Source organism: Bombina bombina, chromosome 3, assembly GCF_027579735.1.
Source record: "Bombina bombina isolate aBomBom1 chromosome 3, aBomBom1.pri, whole genome shotgun sequence".
NCBI classification, from domain to species: domain Eukaryota; kingdom Metazoa; phylum Chordata; class Amphibia; order Anura; family Bombinatoridae; genus Bombina; species Bombina bombina.
The window spans coordinates 612,374,052-612,395,806 of record NC_069501.1 but is presented as its reverse complement, the minus strand read 5'-3'; the positions used below and the strand labels follow the sequence as shown (position 1 = coordinate 612,395,806).

The 21,755-nt window shown below is 38.8% G+C and overlaps 1 protein-coding gene across 1 annotated transcript in view; it reads right to left on the bottom strand.

Moving 5' to 3' along the window:
* Positions 1-21,755, bottom strand: part of LOC128652451 (CUB and sushi domain-containing protein 2-like) — a 1,617,569-nt gene that overhangs the window by 62,051 nt on the left and 1,533,763 nt on the right. Inside the window, 4 exon segments of the mRNA XM_053705390.1 lie at positions 13,919-14,080; positions 16,871-16,936; positions 17,089-17,268; positions 21,373-21,484. Coding sequence (XP_053561365.1) covers positions 13,919-14,080; positions 16,871-16,936; positions 17,089-17,268; positions 21,373-21,484 — 520 coding nt within the window.

Below are 21,755 nucleotides of genomic sequence, written 5' to 3'. Positions count from 1 at the left end.
GGCCTCTGGATCTACAGAAACTGGAACAAGTGGTCTTGAATTGATTATGGCAGATGCTTCTGCCAGGAAGGTGGTTAGAATCTCATGGGTGAGTCTTGTGGATTTCAAATCCATAAGCATGGAGTCCAGTATTTTACGTGTGATGCCTATCATTCTCTCCCAGGAGCCACTCATATGGGAAGAATGAGGAGGATTGAAAATCCATGTACAGCCCTTTTCAGCTGAAAGGTCTTGAATTGGCCTAGAGTTGAGATGTAGCTCTCGACAGGCTCCAACGAAATTAGTTCCACAGTTAGATCTTAATGTTTTGACTGGTCCTCTGATGGCAAGGAATCGCCTTAGAGCATTTATGAAACTTGAGGCATCCATATATTCTATTACTTCAATGTGTACTGCACGCACACTCATGCAAGTGAACAGCACTGCCCATCGTTTGCCATTTGCTTGGCCACCGGAGTCGAACACTACCCTGATTGGTTTTGGCTTATGTGGATGATACACTCTGAAGAAAGGCAGGTACCAGCACTCTTGGAGTTTTTGAAGTGGTGGAGCTGGCTCGGAATGATCATTGTCAAAGAATGGGTTCAGGTTAGCTATAGGACTGTTTTTTGGAATGCCCCTCTTGTCACGGATACATTTACTTTCTGAGCCAAAGACATCCTGTTGTACACTGCGTATTATGAACAGTTCACTTTCAGTAATATCCTTTGCAGAAAGAAACCTTTGGCACACGTGCCAATCTTGACAGGGAGCATCTGTGGGCTTTGTGTGAAAGCAGTGTGCAATGTGGACTAACCTTGCAATGGTACGTACAAGCCTTGTCCACTTGGAGAAACGTTCAAAGCGTTGACAGCCCAAGACGAGTCTTTGTTCAGTTCTGGTGACAAGGGTTTTTGCTTCAGGACGAATCTCTGGATCGTTGTCAGGTTCTAGAAGACTGAAGACATCAGCTGTGGTTTCTTCTGGATGATCCAGCAGGAATTCAGGGCCTGTTAACCAAGAAGAATTTGCAAAGACACTTGCAGACACTGGCCTGGTGGCATGGTCTGCAGGATTAATTTCAGATGGAACATAATGCCATTGTTTGGGCTTAGATGATTTCCTGTCTTCAACTGACAAGGTTATTTTGTTGTCATCACTTGTGGTACAAAACACTGTGGTACCCAGATTGTCATCACAAAGGATAGGAGTAACATCAGGTATTTGGATGATGTCAGGATGCTTCTCCCTTACTTCATGATGGCGAGAGCACTGTTTGAAGTGGGATGCACGTCCATTTTCTAATATGTAAGTTTTGAAGGAGTGGATCTCAGATGACGTACGCATACTATTCAAGCTTACATCGCCCACTATCACCCAGCCTAGATCAAGTCTTTGTGCATAAGGGGCATTGTCAGGTCCATTGCACTGCTCCCGTACTTTATGTACTCTGAGAATGTCTCTTCCTAGCAGGACCAAGATTTCAGCATTCATGTCCATTGCCGGAATCTCATCAACAAGGTGCCTTAAGTGAGGATGGTGATAGGCAGCCTCTGAAGTAGGAATCTCTTCCCTTTCACCTGGTATCTGGTCACACTCGACTAATGTTGGTAGGGGTATGCCTTCATTTCCTTTGATATGAGAGACCATGAATCCATTGGCCCTTCTGCCAAAGGCCTCTACACTACCAGAGCAGGTTCTGAGAGTATACAGTGTTGCATTACCCTCTATGCCGAAGATCTCAAAGAATTTAGGCTTAACCAGGGATCTATTGCTCTGTTCATCTATTATAGCATACATCCTAACAACTTTCTCAGGTTGATCCTGTGGGTAAATCTTGACTAGACATACCTTGGCACAGCATTTGTAGTCTAAGCCTTCTCCACAGACTTCTGTGCATGCAGAGGAAACACTCGCTGTGACTGGAGCACGACTTTGTTGCTCCCCGCCATGAATTGTGACAGGGGTGGAGTCAGTTAGCTGCTGTGGGTTGTCTGGAAGTGGAGTAGGATGCATAGCTGTAACGTGTCTGTCGCTACTGCATTCTGTGCACTTTATAACATCTTTACAGTCTTTAGAAAAGTGACCATAAGAAGCACAACACCTATAGCATACTCCAAGTTTCTGGAGAATCTCCCTGCGCTCTTGTAAAGTCTTTGCCCTAAGCCCACGACATTTCTTAAGAGGGTGAGGCTTCCTGTGAATAGGGCACTGACGATTAGGGTCTTTATCTCTCTCGCCCGAGTCACTCTGGTTTGCAGGAGAGGATACGGGTGATGAGATGTCTGTCCTTTTAACAGATATTGCTCTATTAAAGTCTCTACGTTTAGCTGCAGTGTTATCATACCTTGATGATGTTGGTAAGGATGATGAAGCAGGCAAGTTGGGTTCGCAGAAGCTGAAGCTGGGATCGTTTCTCATCCAGGCTTGATCGCTGATGTACCTGCAAAAGTATGAAAATGGAGGAAAGGATAAGTTATAGTCTCTTTTGTATCTTGAGCCCTGTTGTGCCCATTTCTCTTGCAGGTTATATGGCAGTTTAGACACCACATGATTGACACCATGAGCAGTGTCCAGAAAGCTTAGTCCAGGTAGACGTGGGTCTGTCTTTACCAACTCTAGCTCCATGAGGAGGTCACTTAATTCTTGGAGCTTGCGATAGTCTTTGTTTCCTATTTTTGGGAAGTTTTGCAGTCTCTTGAACAGAGCACTTTCTATGGCTTCAGAGCTACCATAGGCTTGCTCAAGTCTTGCCCATGCAGCAACAAGGCCTGCATCTGGGTGGTCAACATGTACTGTTCTCAGTCTTTTAACAAGATCTGCGGATTCTGGCCCCAGCCACTTTATGAGCAAATCAAGTTCCTCCTTGGTTGTAAGGTCGAGATCAGCTGTAGCAGCCTTGAAGGTTGATCTCCAGGCCCTGTAGCTCTCTGGACAGTCGTCAAACCTTGAGAGGCTTGTGTTAATGAGCTCACAGCGTATCATGTATCTGGCAAAGTCAGTCAAGTCTGATTTCTTACTCTTTGGTGCCAAAGTAACTTGAGGAACCCCTTGGGTGTGAAAGTTCTTTGGTGAAGAAGGGTGAAGTTTACCAGGATAAAATGATGTTGCAAGAGCATTCAACTGTGGTGTAGTCTCTAAGGATTCTGCTGGCTGTGGCTTGAGCTGCGGCTTGTCACTGGAAGTCACCTTATTGTCAGCGGGAGGTGATGCGGTTTGCTGCTTAGATGCACTAGTGTTGTGGATTTGAAGAGGCTCAGGCATTTGGTGCTGAGAGGTCTCTGTGTTGAGATTGAGAACGATGGTGTTAGTAGTAGGCACAGGAGATGACTCTGTATCGTTGCAAATATTATGCTTTAGCACGTATTTACTAGTGCGTTCAACTGGGTCTTCCAGATCTGCTGGGATATGACAATCTGAATTAGTACTTTCTCCCATTGCTTGTTCAAGGACTTTCAGCCTTGCTAGGGCTGCTGCTTCTTTCCTTTACATTTGCAAAACCTTTATTTGGGAATCCACCTTTGCTTGCTGGGCAGCGATTTGTGCTTTGCTTTGTGCTTCCTGGGCAGCTATTTGTGCTTTGCTTTGGGCTTCCATTTCTGCTTCCCTTCTGATAAAGGAGCTTTGCACTTTTTTTGATTCTGCATCAGCACGGGCTTCTATTAGCTTGTCACTTAATGTTGAACTTCTGGAGCGAGAGGATCTAGAAGAATGTGCAGTGAGCTTAGTTGATGTGGATCTATGAGATCTGGTCTCCTGCAGTTGAGCAATGCGGAACTCTGCCTTTTCTTTAGCCATTTGCACGAAGAGATCTCTATGTTGGCCCAGTGCATCAGTCCTAGTCAGTTCTGCTGAAGAGTCCTCTATATTAAAGTCCTGTAAGAAGGCTGTGTATTTTGCAGACAGCCGCTGGTAGCGTTCATATGCAGCAGATAGGTGATCTATAGAGTCTCTCAATTTGGCTGGTTGATCATTAAAGTGTGACAAAACTGACATGCATTGTGAAATTCTGTCCCATAGGTCTGACAGATTGCTGGAGTACTCATCTCTAGTGAATTCATAGTTTTCTCTGAGTTTATGTGTCGGTTTTATTGTACGTTTGGGTCTTATACTCTGTTCAGCAATATATGCAGGATCTGCTCCCTGTACGTCTGTGGGTTCAGAGGCATGATGTATCTGCGTAGGTTCGGCTATAAAAGAGTGCTCAGAGCCTTGTCTAGACATTTTTTCAAGTTTTGCAAAAAATGGTACTGTCTCTTTAAGAAGACAAACAGCAGCTTAGACAGATGGGGTAACAGTTCAATGCAGAGAAACAGTTTTCAACATTCAGATGAAGTGCAGTAAACTTGTGCGACATGTGCTTTCACAAGATGGCGGATGACCCTGAGCTTGATTGCAGATTAAACACACACATATACATAGCAGGCTGTAGGAATTCTATACATCTTTTGACTATTCTGACTCAGATAGTTGTATAATGATCTATCCCTTGCTGAGACCTCTATGCCTGGCCTGTATAAGAAGATACAATCACTGCAGACAATCCTTGTCAGATAGTTGAACTCACCAATACCTTGTTCATCCACAAAGTTGCTTTATTCTGAATATCAGGTTACAGCAGATAATGAATACAGCAGATGAATGAATGGTTAAAGTATTTTGCGGTCAAAAGATGATACTGATCATAGCTTGCAATGTATTAACATGAGTGCTTGTTACATGAGGCTGTTAGCTGCAGCCATGACACAGGAAAACATCATAAAACTACAAGGGCGGAGTAATACACAAAAAGGAAATGCATAATAAGGTCAGAGGTAAGATACTGTAAAGAACAGGAGCATTACCAAAAAGTGTCAGTAGATGGCAGTACAGAACAAACACAGAGAAGCCTTGAGAACAATGGCATAAAAATATATTATTTCTTAAGTATAACAACATGAACATAACAGAGGCTATGTAATATTCTATGCCTCATTGAGGCAGCACAATGTTTTTTTTTCTTAGTTTAAGCTTAGGTTTTATTTTTTAACAGGTAAGTTTCTATTTATTTTAAGGTAGTTAGTATATTGTAAATGTAATTTAAAGTTAGGGGGTGTTAAGTTTAGGGGTTAATAGGTTTATTTAGGTAGTCGCGATGTTGGGTGCAGTGAATTAGGGGTTAATAGGTTTATTTAGGTAGTCGCAATGTGGGGGGACAGCAGTTTAGGGGTTAATAGGTTTATTTAGGTAGTCGCAAAGTGGTGGGATGGTGGTTTTAGGGGTTAATACTTTATTTTAGTATTTACGATGCAAGGGATGGCATTTTAGGGGTTAATACTTTATTTTAGTAGTTACGATGTGGGGGGGGGGATTTGGGGTTAATAGGTAGTTTATTGATGTTAGTGTACTTTGTAACTAACTTTTGATGTGTTTTGTTAAACTTTTTTGTTACTACAGGTCTTTGAGTGCGGAATAGATTGTTGCGGTATAGGCTATAATGATCGTGGTACAGCCATAACGCACAACTTGTTATATCAAGTAGCTGACCATTCAGCACGCAAAGGCCATTTTTTAAGTGGTAAGGCCATACCCCACAACTTGTAATCTTGGGCTAAGTGCTGACCAGTAAACCCATGAGGCATACTTATCAAGCTCTGTATGGAGCTTCAGGTCCTGTGTTTCTGGCGAGCCTTCAGGCTCGCCTGAAACACAAGTTACGAAGCAGCGGTCTAAAGGCCGTTGCTCCATAACCTTCCGCCTGCTCTGAGGCGGCGGACAGACATCGCCGGAAATCAACTCGATCGAATACTATCGGGTTGATTGACACCCCCTAGCAGCCGATTGGCCGCGAATCTGCAGGGGGCGGCATTGCACCTCAGTTTACAAGAACTGCTGGTGAAATGATAAATGCAGACAGCGAATGCTGTCTGCATTTATCGATGTGCCGCAGACATGATCCGCAATATCGGATCATGTCTGCTCGCACAATGATAATTCGGCCCCCATGACTGTTATGTGATTTCCCATTTCCTTTACAGCAAGTGGTATGGGCTCCAGTAAAAAATAAAAGGCCAGATTACAAGTAGAGCACAAACGTTTGCGTACAAGCAATATCAGGTTTTCGCGATAGTTTTCGAGCAAGTATATATGTGTACATATGTTTTTTATGTGAATATATATTTACAGACATATATACACATATAATATAAACACATCAATACATATGTACAAACATATAGACATATATATATATATATATATATATATATACACACACACACATATATATATATATATATATACATATGTGTGTGTGTGTGTGTGTGTGCGCATTGGAGCCCAAAGAAGCTAAGTAAATAAAAACATGTAAAATCATATTTATATAATAAAGTGTTATTCTATGTATTTACTGTAAATATTATACATTCCAATGTTCTGTACATAGCAGAATATGTTCTTTGTATTTCTAAATAGATATTCCTATTTATATTTGTATATATCTATACCTATATATATAATCATCTATATATATAGATATATATTATACCAAAAAACATCAGATATATGTAGAAATATGTATTTATGAATAAATAGAATATATTCTTCTATGTGAAGAACATTAAAATGTAAAATATTTATATTTTCATGTCTGGTTAGCACACATTAGAATATGAAATTGGGTATGCGCATATGTGAATATGTAATCGGGTATGCGCATATGTGAATATGTAATCGGGTATGCGCATATGTGAATATGCGATCGGGTATGCGCATCTATGAATATGCAATTGGGTATGCACATGTGTGAATATGCAATCGGGTATGCGCATATGTGAATATGCAATCGGGTATGCGCATATGTGAATATGCAATCGGGTATGTGCATATGAGAACATGCGATCGGATTTGCGTGCAAGTAGGGTGTTAGTTTTTTTTCTCCTTTGACTTCTATTGGGGAAGAGGTTATCATTTGCGCAATAGTCTAATTACGCTAGAAGTAAGATGTTTGCACTCGACAGTACCAACGCAATCCAACAAGCGCAAAAAGTTTACTTCTAGTGCAATTAGCGATCTAGTGTATGCGCTAAATAGCGCTCCACTTGTAATCCGGCCCAAAAGTGTGAAAATTTGTTTTGTGCAAGTAAGTTATGTATCGCTACTGTGGCACAGTAATGTTAGTCACTTTACTAAATAAAAATAATTTTGTGGGCAAGCTCAGAATTATATAAGTCACACTAATAAACTTCACAAACAAGGTGACCCACATCTCTCTAAAGTATGGGCACTCCTGAAATAATTCTAAAGTAAGAACATAAATGAAGAAAAGATGAAACTTGGCATAACCTTTACAATAATGTGGTCCTAGAGCCCAACACATAAGGGAAGACTAATGTTTCTGGCTTTCTCCTAGTGGTGGCTTAGGGGTCAATTTATCAAGCTCTGTACGGAGCTGTTCCATAACCTGTTCGCATGCTCTGAGGCGGCGGACAGAAATCAACCCGAATGAATACGATCGGGTTGATTGACACCCCCTGCTAGTGGCCGCAAATCTGCAGGGGGCGGCATTGCACCAGCAGTTCACAAGAACTGCTGGGCAATGATAAATGCAGAGAGCATATGCTGTCGCCAGTTATTGATGTGCAGCGCACATGATACGCTACATTGTATCATGTCCGCTCGCACATTAATAAATTGACCCCTTAATATGAACGCATTTGTTATAAATCATCTCCAGCTATATGTGATTATTTGTATAGATAAATTACACAAAAAGCAGCTAAATTAAATGATCAATGTACATTACATTAATTCTTTTTACTGTGCTTTAATGTTAAACGGACATGAAACACAAATGTTTTCTTTTATGATTCAAGTAGAGTAGAATACAATTTTAGACAACTTTCCAATTTATTTCTGTTATCTAATCTTATTTCTAAACACAAAATCTTTATTCCCTAATGTGCCTTGGTAAACTTACTTTCAGTGGGGTCTATACCAATCCGTTACAAGAGATGTGCAGAAGAGAAGCCATTCCTAACCATTAGACAACTTAGGGCTCGTTTCCATTGAGCAATATCGTTTATCGACTGCTTCCAACGGCCTGTTATAACCCAATTTTGGCAACGGGTTTCCGGATTCCGAAAACATTATCGTGTCCCATATAAAGTATAGGTAGCCGCTAATCTTTAAATTATACCCGGTTTAAACAAAGGGTAAGTTACTGGGACCTCTCTTCGGTGAGGGAGGTCCCCAGGTGTTTTCTTTATGATTGGTAAGGCTTGTGTATTTAAAGGCTAACTGCAGCCATTATTGTATGCCTGATGAAACAGCGTTCTGAAGCGCTGAGAAACACGTAGCAATTTGTAAGGAGAGCAGCTAGCATACCCTACCTTATTGGTTCCTTTTTTTACTATTGATATTTTAATAAACCATTTTTATATTGGAACCTTGTACTGCCTGCCTATTATACACCTATCGCTCCCAATGGGAGTATCAAGCTGTGGAGATTCCAACACTGCTGAGTTCCTGGTGTTCCTGCACCTTTGAGATCAGTTAGCTGGGTTGCTGTTAAACACCCAGTCTGCGTCTAATAGCACTGTCTGAGTGCTCCTAGGAAATGTCAGTACCCTGTATTAGGGGTTCTTTCTTGTTTTACACCTGTTCTGCTACTGGTAGACAGAGACGCCTCTCTTTTTTCTTCATTCTTCTAAACTACTAATAGCCCTTAAAAGTTAAACAGCTCTTTTACCTTTAAAAAAACTAAGTTCACCCTAACAGTAAAACCCCCCACCCACCAAACCCCCAAAATAAAAAAACTAACACTAAACAATCATAAACTATCCATTGCCCCTAAAGGGGGATTTGTATGGGGGTTTTTGAGGGTGGGGGGTTTTACTGTTAGTTTTTTTAAAGGTAAAAGAGCTGTTTAACTTAGGGTAATGCCCTACAAAAGGCCCTTTTTTTTTTTTTTTTTGGAGTTAACAGATGTGGAATGGGTAGTTTTTTTTTTTTTTTTTTTTTTTTTTTTTTTAAATGTTTTTATTGAGGTTTAAAAATAAGGCATACAGATAAACTGCGACATTTTGAAAAGAAAAATATACATAGAAAATTTGTTACAAAACATGAACGCAGTAATTTGCATGTAGGTAATTAAACACATCATTTGCCCATATTTAACTAACTGTAAATCTTCTAAAGATAACACCTCAATTTAAAGTAGGGAGGGGGTATATCAATAGCCTCTAAAAATAAAAAAGATCACGCTTAAACTTAGTTTAGGGAGTTACGTATGGGGTCTGTGCCCCTAGGCTTAACCAGTAAGCTATATAGTGGGGGTAGGCGGAGCTTAACATAGAATAGTAGACTTAACATTAAAATTGAAATTTAGAAAAACTGGTCTAGGGATATAGGTTTCATCTGATTACAATATAGACTTATGTAGTGGGGGATCAATCTATAGTGAAATGTCCGAGGAACAACAAATATTAGGGTTGGGTATGAACCAATACTAGGAATGGAAGTAGACACATACAGCTTTCCCTGAACTTAACGCATACAAATTAACAGCAAGGATGTTATAAAGGATCTGCTGCCTCGGCCGCCGGCAGCTCCATGATTAACAATATAAAATCATCCTTGTTATTATATCATTGCATAGGTAGGTGAAGCCTTAGGTTCCTATCTAATAGCCTAGAAATCGTTCATGCAAATGTCATATACCCTACATACAATAAATAGTACAATATATAACCTTATTTTACTTTCAGGTCTACAATAATATATTTCTAACTGAGTATTACAAGAAAAGATATTAATCAGGAATATAATGGAGCAGACCAGTTGTCAGCCCAAGTAATGGGATCCTAGAATGGAGAAAAAACATAACCAGTAACCTAGTAATATAGTAGAACTAATACTAATATCCATTTTGGTCGATATATAAAAAAAAAAAAAAAAAAAACAATTTGTTAACTATTTAAGGGACAAAAGGAGTATTAACTTGGAGCAAGATTCTAGTGCATGCCCACAAAGCCAGATGCGTTAAAATAAAAATCAACATATAAAACAGTGACATAGAAAAACCAAATGAAGGAATGTCTCAGCCAGCATGACTCTGAGTAATACGAAACAATAAACAATCTTTGTTCTGTAGACTCACAGAACCACTAATCTCACCAGGTAGCTGATAAATGTTCATGAAACCTAAGAGAAAGAAAATAATAATAAACCAGATGTCCCCAAATAAACTGCAAGAAAAATAAAAGTCCTGTGGGTGTCCGTAAAAGACTTATATCAGCTCATCAAAGTAGGCCTTCTCAACCCATCGAACTAACCCACACCCGCTTTCATAGGGGTGTAAGATCCGAGTACATCGATATGAGGAAGAAGCATCCTCCAGCTTCCCAAGGGGCTCCGGAATGCCTGAGCCTCCACACACCTCTTCCAGCTAGCGACATAAGTCAACGGGTACGGTACCTTCAGTTTGTAGAGTGCTGCGGTAGCAATGTTCCCCCTGAACTGAAGTGGTTCACTGTAGAATATTATAGAGGGGATCTTTTGCCGTGTCTTTCCAAATTGACCCACAGCAGACTCTGTAATGGAATGGTAGTCTGGGGTCTCACCTCCCTTCACACCAAAGAGGTTAATATCCAGCGTCAGGTTAGTATCTCTCAGCCACCGGGTCTCAATTGACACAGGTATACATCGATTCTCGGAGTTCCCGACTCCAGCGGGTGACTGCGGAGCTGTGGTGATACCCTGTGACTTGATCAGATGCTCCGCCGTGAGAGTGTCTTCCAGCATTAGCGTTAAATAAGACTTTGGCTCCTGTCGGCTCTGAGTCACAGATATTTCGGGACTATACATCAGCTCTGTCTCAGGCTTCACATATTGTATATGGGCAGGGCATGGGTGACAAGTGTAGCTGTTTATAATCTGGAGAAGCTCTCTCTTTGCATCTTTAAATATTGTGTCCACAGAATCACATAACTCCTCCACGTCTATAAATGAAGGAGCCATGCGATCCATTTTGTTTGCACAAATCTTTAGCAGGTTATATAGGTATGAGCTCAGATTATCTGTAGTGTGAATTGCCACGCGGGCAAGAAAATGGCCGCTGCTCAATAGCTTCTACACCGGGAGTTCCACTTACAGATCATGCAGCTCTGATGACTCATTAAACTTAGATAAAAGTCGTATCAATGGTTAGAGCTTAGCTTGCCAGCCTTCTATCTCTCTTTTGAAGTGTTAGTTAATTCATTGGATGGCCATTTCTTGACTTAGAAGTGTAGATGATTATAGAGCTCCAACAATATGCGACCATGCCGTTGCTGAGCTAGCTCCGCCCCCCCACAAAAGGCCCTTTTAATGGCTATTGGTAGTTTAGTATTAGATTAGGGGGTGTTTTTATTTTTGGGGGCTTTTTTATTTTCATAGGGATTAGGTTTAATTTTTTTATTTTTGATAATTTTGTTTATTATTTTCTGTAATTTTATCTTAATTTAAAATTTGTTTTTTTTATTTTTTAAGTAATGTTAGGTTTTTTATTTTAATTGTAATTTAGGATTATTTAAATTTATGTAATGGGGTTAATTTAGGGGGTGTTAGGTTAGAGGGCTTAGTGATTAGTTATTTGCATTGTGGGGTTTGGCGGATTAGGGGTTAATAGATTGATAAGGTTAATTGTGATGTGAGTTAATGGCAGATTAGGGGTTAATAGATTAAATAGATAGTTTGCGTTGTGGGGGCATTGCAGATTAGGGGTTAATAGATTAAATAGATAGTTTGCGTTGTAGACTATTTTATTTTCTGTAATTTAAGCTTAATTTAAACTTTTTTTTGTGTTTTACATTTTTTAAGTAATGTTAGCTTTTTATTTTAAATGTAATTTAGGATTATTTTAATTTATGTTAAGGGGTTAATTTAGGGGGTGTTAGGTTAGGGGGCTTAGTGATTAGTTATTTGCATTGTGGGGTTTGGCGGTTTAGTGGTTAATGGATTTATTAGGTTATCTGCGATGTGGGTTAATGGCAGTTTAGGGGTTAATGGTTTAAATAGATAGTTTGCTTTGTGGGGGCATTGCGGATTAGGGGTTAATAGATTTAATAGATAATTTGCGGTATGGGGGTGAGCAGATTAGGAGTTAATACATTAGTTACTGCGGTGGGGGGTTGCAATTGAGAGGTAAATATCGCGCATGCGTTAGGTGTTTGATTTTATTCCAACAGCGAGCGACGGGTAGAATATACGGCGCCGCATACAAGTATGCGGCGCCGTATATGCAAACGAGTGTAGTGTAAGGTTGGGTTACCATAGTAACCTATTAATGTTTTAGAAAATCTGGCATTGGGTGGAAGCGTTAACACAACACTAACTTGCACCTACACCTTACACCATTTTTAAATGGAAACCTGGTACTAAAATGGAGCTGTAAATTACTTTTAGCTGTCGGCCGCTTTGTTAGCTTACGGCTCCATTTTTAAAGGCTCAATGGAAACGAGCCCTTAGTTTTTATAGTTTTTTTTATTTTTTTGTATTTTTCCCCCACATTACGCAGCTAAACCTTTCATTGAGCCCCTATGGTGTTTAAGCCCAATTTTTTTAATGTATCTACTTCACCAGCAGCTAGCTCCTGAGCCTACCTAGGTATGAGTTTCTACAAAGGATACCAAGAGAATGAAACAAATTAGGCATCAGAAGTAAACCCGGAAAGTTGTTTAAAATTTCATGACTTTGCTGTCCCTTTAATGGTTACAATTAAAGGAGCTATTAACTTTATATTAATATAACAAATGCATATTACATATTGACCAATTCGTAGTAAAATTAATTTGTGATTTAATTTTTTTTAATTACATTTGATCATTTCTTTAAAATCTTCCATGTTACACACCACACCTGCAGGCTTCCAGCGCGTCCTCTAATGCATAGCTTTATTTATTTTCCTAACAATGGTTGATACAGTCAATCGTAGGACAAACAAAGCTATTTTTTAATAGAGACAAATTCAAGCATCTTTAAAGTGGACAGATTCCAAGGAATGTAATTAGTTAAACCATGCACGTGAACATTACACTACTACGTCCTGTGTTAGAAGCAAAAAGTACAAGTCAGCAGCTTATCTAATTAAGTCATGTAGGTCTCAACAAAAAACATGCAAAAAGCTCAAGGAAAGCTTGTTTCTTATAGTTTATTGAGTGTTTACCAAGTCAATTGTCTGAAAACATTTCCATTATATCATAGATGTAATTCAGACAGATAAAAGTAATGAAAATATTTATTTTCTTTGCTGCATCTAAAAGAGGCTATTTTAAATTGATATCACTATGATAAATGAAAGTATATTTTGCTATCATGCATGTGGAGGCATGTCACAGTCCACCAATAAAAATGAGAGAACTCTTCTTTAACAATCAGTGAGCAATCTGTCCCTAGGGATTAGCTATTTATGAGCACAACAGTCTATTTCAAATTTGACTACAAGCACTTTTGCCATAAACTCGTGTTTTGAAAAGCGATTCTGAGAAAATTCATGTGTAAGTGCAAAGCAGTTGAGCAGTCACGAATTTCACATGCTCATATACATAGCCTACATGCATATGCTAGTTGGGTTGTAATTATACACAACTAATTCTAATAAATAGAGACCATCGTTAGAAATATGATGTATTTTTCTTTAATTTTCTTTAACTCTACTTTATTGTACATTAAAATTTCATCTTGCGTCACTGACCATAAAACAGTATGCTCCCAGCACTTAGTGAATTCTTTCATGCAAGGGACCAACGCCACACTCTATCAATTCTTTATTAAAATTTGAAAGTCTCATGAAAAGCTGACATTGCTTTTTTTCCAAGGTGGACTGTACTACAGATAGAGAATAATTACTTTGCTGTAACTTGTAAAAAAATCAGTGTCTACTTGCAGGCAAAATAGTGGGCAGCAATATCCAAGGCCTTACCTGACAAGTGCAGTTGCACCCCACTTTGATCAATCATTGTAGCATTAACTTTGCTGCTTCCAACCTCAAAGCTGGTGACAGTGAGCATGGCCGGCTGTTTTCTACCCAGATATTCATATGATCCTTTCCAGATGGAGTTTACAGCAAATATATCTGCAAGAACTATAGAGGAACAGAATGGTTTTACTGAGTGACCTAATACATATTTTTAAAAATGATAATATACTAAGCTAGATTTATTTCTAAGGGTCTACGGGACACACACACACACACCCTTTTATATATATATATATATATATATATATATATATATATATATATATATATATATATATATATATATATATATATATATATATTTACAGTTGTGCTCATAAGTTTACATACCCTGGCAGAATTTATGATTTCTTGGCCAATTTTCAGAGAATATGAATAATAACACAAAAACTTTTCTTTCACTCATGGTTAGTGTTTGGCTGAAGCCATTTATTATCAATCAACTGTGTTTACTCTTTTTAAATCATAATGACAACAGAAACTACCCAAATGACCCTAATCATCCCCAAAACATCAGCAATCCACCTCCGTGTTTCACAGTAGGAATGGTGTACCTTTCATCATAGGCCTTGTTGACTCCTCTCCAAATGTAGCGTTTATGATTGTGGCCAAAAAGCTCAATTTTGGTCTCATCACTCCAAATGACTGTGCCAGAAGGTTTGAGACTTGTCTCTGTGCTGTTTGGCGTATTGTAAGTGGGATACTTTGTGGCATTTGCGTAGTAATGGCTTTCTTCTGGCGACTCGACCATGCAGCCCATCTTTCTACAAGTGCCTCCTTATTGTGCATCTTGAAACAGCCCCACCACATGTCCTGTCTTACACCTGAAGTTATTTGTGGGTTTGTCTTTGCATCCCGAACAATTTTCCTGGCAGTTGTGGCTGACATTTTAGTTGGTCTACCTGATCGTGGTTTGGTTTCAACAGAACCCCTCATTTTCCACTTCTTTATTAGAGTTTGAACACTGCTGATTTGCATTCTCAATTCCTTGGATATCTTTGTATATCCCTTTCCTGTTTTATACAGTTTAACTACCTTTTCCCGCAGATCCTTTGACAATTCTTTTGCTTTCCCTATGACTCAGAATCCAGAATCGTCAGTGCAGCACTGGATGAAAGATGCAAGGGTCTGTCAGGAGTCCAGAAACTCATTGACCTTTTATACAGACACATGAATTACAAGCAAACAGATCCCAGGTGAGGATGGTTACCTTTAATAGCCATTCAAACCCCTTTGTGTCAACTTGTGTGCATGTTATCAGGCCAAAATCACCAGGGTATGTAAACTTTTCATCAGGGTCATTTGGGTAGTTTCTGTTGTCATTATGATTTAAAAAGAGTAAACACAGTTGATTGATAATAAATGGCTTCAGCCAAACACTAACCATGAGTGAAAGAAAAGTTTTTGTGTTATCATTCATATTCTCTGAAAAATGGCCAAGAAATCATAAATTCTGCCAGGGTATGTAAACTTATGAGCACAACTGTATGTATGTATATATATATATATATATATATATATATATATATATATATATATACATACATACAAACATATGTTACATGTTTATTTTATTAAAAAGCATCTAAATATAGACAGCGCCAATATCAAGAATTCCTTTAATGAAAAATATTTATTTACAGAATTAAATTGCCACTATATATGTCTACACACATAATAAAAAAAAATATGAATAAGCAGTTTGTCACAAAACTAGATCGCTAAATCAATAGAAATGCAGTAGATTGTGGAGAGACAATAAAACTGCATGCCTGGCCAGGAACGTTTTATTCCCCACTACGCGTTTCAGGGCTGCTAATGCGGACACACCTGAGGAAGGGGGAGGATCCCTGAAACGCATAGTGAGGAATGGATTAAACGTACCTGGCCAGGCAAGCGGTTTTATCGTCTCTCTACAATCTACTGCATTTCTATAGATTTAGCAATCTAGTTTTGTGACAAACTGCTTATTCATTTTTTATTTTTTTTTATTATGTGTGTAGACATACAGTATATTGTGACATTTTAACTCTGTAAATAAATATTTTTCATTAAATAAATTCTTGATATCGGCACTGTCTATATTTAGATGCTTTTTAATAACTACTTTTATAGGTAATATAGCAGCCTTAAACAGGGATTATAGTATTTTACTACATTTTTTTTAAAAAAAGGACACTATTAAAAAGGCGCTCTCATCTGGTTAAATTAATAACATGTTTATTTTATATAACTTTATATTAAAAAAATATTTTTTTATAAAATCAGTTTTATGTAAACTAAGTAACTTCAGGGTTAGCAGGCTGGCAGGGCAAGAGCTGGTCTCCCTGTATTCATTAACCCCTCTAGAGGATGCACTGACTCACCATGTACAGAATTATCTGGAAATATGAAACAATGAAGAAAACTGCTCTAACATCTTTTTTCTTTGTATCTGCTTCAATTTCCAGCCACTGCCCCCTGTGAGATGCTGCTTTCCACATAACCTCATTACATTTTATAGGAAACAGGTTGCACAGAGGTTAGAGTTCAGCCTATTTTCCTATTGTGTTAGTGAGGAATGGTTGTGTGAATTCTTCAAGCTGCCGGGAAGGTTTAATAAACCTAAAATGCGAGATATCTAATTATAGATGAAAACCTTTTTATCTCACCAACTCTGCTGTTACCTTATTTATTGTAGAAGCTCATCCGGCTTGAGGTTTGTGCCTTTTCATACATAATGTAGCTTTCTGTGTATTCTTTATTGTATCATTGCTGTTCTGACTTAAGCTCTTTACTAGAATGCTATTCCATGAATCAAGCACTGTCCAGTCTCTAGTTGTAGTGATGGTTAGTTTTGTGCCATAGCTCTGACAGTATACAAGTGAAGCTAACAAACCAAACAGAGGTTCCTACCTGATATTTTTGGTTTGGAAGGCTCCTTAGATGGATAAATGGGTCTACCGCTTGGTCTGACATCAGCTAGAAGGTAAAAAGGTGTTACATAGCTGTGTATATTCCCACTACATCGTCAAGTTTTCTTATATGACAGTGAATGTTATGCACAATTACAAACAATAGTTAAAATGATTTGAGTAATTTGAATTTATAATAAAATTGGAACAAAGATTTACCTAGACAAACAGGAGGTTTCCCAGTCCAGGTCCCGTCTACCTTGCAAGTCCGATGCTCAGAACCACCTGTTAGGTAGTAGCCAGCCTGGCAGGTGTAAATCAGGGTGTAGCCCAGAGATGGCAGATCCAGCGCTCCCACGTTGGCATGAGCAGGGGTTTCGGGCTGTCTGCAGTGATGAGCTACAGAGAAGCAAATGTAAAAAGTCATGAGGACAAGAGTGATCCAAATGAAAAAAATATTCAAAAGGGTTGACATTTAGGAAACACTTGAAATAAACATTACCAACGGCAACAACAAGAATACATGGCATAAACTTGCATATGCAAATATGCCTCTATTTAAGTCATTAGCACTAAAGTGACAATGTTAAATGTGTGCACAGATTGCTGTTGATACGACTGCGCAAGGTGCATGCACAGGAGACAAATGCTTATGCGTTCGACCTACCTCTGCAGTGAATGCACTTAAAGGTTATCATTCTAGCAGTAATAACTTCTAGTAGAAACATTTCTGTAAAGGCAAGTTTACTGTAAATGGATATTTTAATACACCTTTTGGGGCCATTTATCAAGCTCCGAATGGAGCTTGAGGGCCTGTGTTTCTGGCGAGCCTTTTTAGGCGCCCACAGTTTCTCTCTTATTTGTTTGATAACCTATATGCACACAAGGAATGGAGGTTCCCCTTTATTCACAGCGGTAGGAGCTGAATGTACAAAGTGGAAGCGGCAAAGACCACAAATGTGCAGCTAAAAAGGGAGTTCCAGAACACCAGAGTATAAGGTTGTTTGCCCTGTGTAACCGGATTACCACAAGTGTGTGTAGATATATTTAAAGGGATAGTAAAGTCCAAATTAAACTTTCAGATAGGGTATGTCATTTTAAACAACTTTCTAATTTACTTTTATCATCAAATTTGCTTTGTTCTCTTGTTATTCTTAGTTGAATGCTAAACCTAGGTAGGCTTATATGCTAATTTCTAAGCCCTTGAAGGTCGCCTCTGAATTTGACAGTTTTTCACAGCTAGAGGGCATTAGTTCATGTGTTTCATATAGATAACACTGTGCTCATGCATGTGAAGTTATTTAAGAGTTAGCACTAATTGTGTGAAATGCAAATCTGTCAAAAGATCTGAGATAAGGAGGCAGTCAGCAGAAGCTTAGATAAAAAGTAATTACAGAGGTAAAAAGTATATTTCTATAACAGTGTTGGTTATGCAAATCTGGGGTATGGCAAATAAAGGGTTTCTCTATCTTTTTAAACAATAACATTTTTGGTGTTTACTATCCCTTTAACGCCATTAGGACGTTGAATTTCGCCTGAATTTTGCTGTGCTTTAGCGCCGAAGGACGAAATACAACGTCCTAACCACTTGACTTTCCTGAAGCCACTGGCCCTTCCCTGATGGGATCGCGGTCTGGAGGGTGTACCTAGCATCATAGTGACGCCCCCCTGACGCAATCTCATCATTGAAATCTCGTGATCATGTGCATGATCGCGAGATTTCAATTTGTTTACATCAGAACAGTTGTTCCGATGTAGACAAGTTAACCCTGGCACGAAAGGGTTAAGGACTCTGGAGCATGATGTACACTAAGTGCCCAGCTGTCCTATGCAGCCATAATAACATCTACATTTGCTTTTGAGCGTGCTTTAGCACTAACAGCTTCATTAATAAGAACTGGACGTTTTTTCCTATGTCTGCACCTGAATGAACTTTCGATACAGCTACATTAATTCAGCATTATATGTATCTATCTTGATACTTTGTATATATCTATTTATATTGTTTGGTGCATAGTATCAATATCATATCTGGAGCACCTGTGAAGTACACATAAGGGGCAAGATTACATATGCGGCGCAGGCTTCAGTGCAACTGCTGAAACCCGCGCCGCCTGTAATATCACTTCGCAATCACATAAAGTGCCGTAAGTCAGATAAACTAGCGGTGTCCAGAAATGTGTGTAACTACATATTTCCTGGAGTTGCCAGTGACTTACGGCACTTTAGAAACTGCCTTGGCATAAGAAATTTTTTTTTTTTAATATCCCGTAAAAGTCTCACACGCCTTCAAAAAATAAACATGAAATGTAAAAACCGTATATCCGCAATCCCCCCACATCGCAACTAATAATAAAAGTATTAACCCCTAATCTGCCTTTCACCCACATCGCAATCTACCTAATAAATGTATTAACCCCTAATCCCCCATTCACCCACATCGCAATCTACCTAATAAATGTATTAACCCCTAATCCGCCATTCATCCACATTGCAATCTACCTAATAAATGTATTAACCCCTAATCTGCCATTCACCCACATCGCAATCTACCTAATAAAAGTATTAACCCCAAAATCCGCCAACCCTAACATTGCAAACTACCTAATAAATGTATTAACCCCTAAACCACCAAACCCTCACATCGCAAAAAACCTAATTAATCTATTAACTCCTAAACCGCCAACCCCTCACAACGCAAATAACTAATTTAATTACTAAGACCCCCAAATCTAATACTAGACTACCAATAGCCTTTAAAAGGGCTTTTTGTAGGACATTGTCCTAAGTTAAACAGCTCTTTTACATTTAAAAATACTAATTCCCCCTAACAGTAAACCCCCACCCACCAAACCCCCCAAAATAAAAACACCCCCTAATCTAAACTAACAATAGCCCTTAAATGGCCTTTTGTAGGACATTGCCCTAAATTAAACAGCTTTTTTGCTTTAAAAAAAAAAAAAAATGTAAGTCCCCCCCACCCACCAAACCCTCCCAAAACAAAAAAAACTAACACTAAAAAACCTAAGCTACCCATTGCCCCTAAAAGGGCAATTGTACGGGCATTGCTCTTAAAAGGGCATTCAGCTCTTTTACTGCTCATAAATGGGCATTCAGCTCTTTTACTGCCCATAAAAGGGCATTCAGCTCTTTTACCGCCGAATAAAATCCCTAGTCTAAAAAAAGTAAAAAATCAAAAAAAAAAAGCCTAAGTCTAACCCCCAGATCGGTACTCACGGTTCCTGAAGTCCGGCGGTGAAGTCTTCTTCCAAGCGGCGACATCTTCTTCCATCGCGGCAGCCTCTTCTATTTTTATCCTGGACCGCGGAACTAAAGACCGGCGACTGCGGAACTGAAGATCGGTGACCGCGGAGCCATGGAGCGTGGAGGATCCTCTTCATACGACCACCGCCGTACACTGAATATTGAATGCAAGCTTCGCGTTTTAAATATGGCGTACCTTGCATTCCTATTGGCTGATTTGAATCTTCAAATTCAAATCAGCCAATAGAATGAGAGTTACTGAAATCCTATTGGCTATATGTGATAGCAAAACTGGAATAAACACGTCGCATATGTAATCTCGCCCAGGATATGTTTACACAATTAAAGGGACAATTTACTCCAGAATTGTTATTGTTTAAAAAGATAGATAATCCCTTTTATTACCCATTCCCCAGTTTTGCATAACCAACACGGTTATATTATTATACTTTTCACCTCTATGATTACCTTGTATCTAAGCTTTTTCAGACTGCCTCCTTATTTCAGTTCTTTTAACAGACTTGCATTTAGCCAATCAGTGCCCTTTCCTTTGTAACATTATGGGCATGGTCACAATTTTATCTATATGGCACACATGAAATAAAGCCCTCTAGCTGTGAAAAACTGCCAAATGCATTGAAATAAAGGACGGCCTTCAAGGGCTTATAAATTAGTATATGAACCTAGCTAGGTTTAGCTTTCAACAAAGAATACCAAGAGAAGAAAGCAAATTTGATGATATAAGTGAATTGGAAAGTTGTTTAAAATTGAATGCCCTACCTGAATCATGAAAGTCTAATTTTGACAAGACTGTCCGTTTGATAAAAAAGCATAACTTTAAGCCACTGCAACCAGTGTTATTCTTTAGCATTGATTAATATATCATATGCTTTTTCCTTTTGTATATCTTTATAATAACACTCTAAAGTGATATGTCTTATGACTCTAAATAATTACTTGTTTATCTTCCCAAATGTCTAAACACATAGGTAAAGTCACACCCAAGAGCTTTCTAGCCTGGCAATTGATGTCCATTTTTTACTTGGGAGCTACATGGCTAACAGCTCACAAGCATGACTTTACTATGTTTTTACCCCTTTGAGGAATGGTTTACTGTTTAATTTATTTATTTTGCATTGTGAGCATATTTTGTTTTTATATTTCTTCTTCTTTGCATTTGAATCTCCCACATAATTCCTTCCTCTATTTCTTTTGAAGTGCAGTATTACTGGCACTTACGGATGCACTCTGGCTGTACTCCACTCCATGTCAAGTTTGGGAGGCAAGTCCTTGTGGTGGAGCCCTGAAGCAGGTAACCCTTCTGACACCTAAACATCACTGTGCTTCCAACCTAAAATCAGAAGGAAAGTTGTATTGTTGTATTAATCAGCTGCAGCAGTGCTCTATACAAGCATGGTATCTAGTGCTATGTGCTGGTAAATCTGTTCATAGAAATGCACAGTGGATGCTGAACCCAATAGATCTGGTGCCTTAGGTTTTTAATCTCTGTTTAAAAGATTTACCCACACCCTCACAAACACATTTGTTTTGATACTGTTACATGCAAGGCCGTCTTTAATATTGACTGGACACTGGGCAAAAATTTTCTTGGGTCCCCCTCA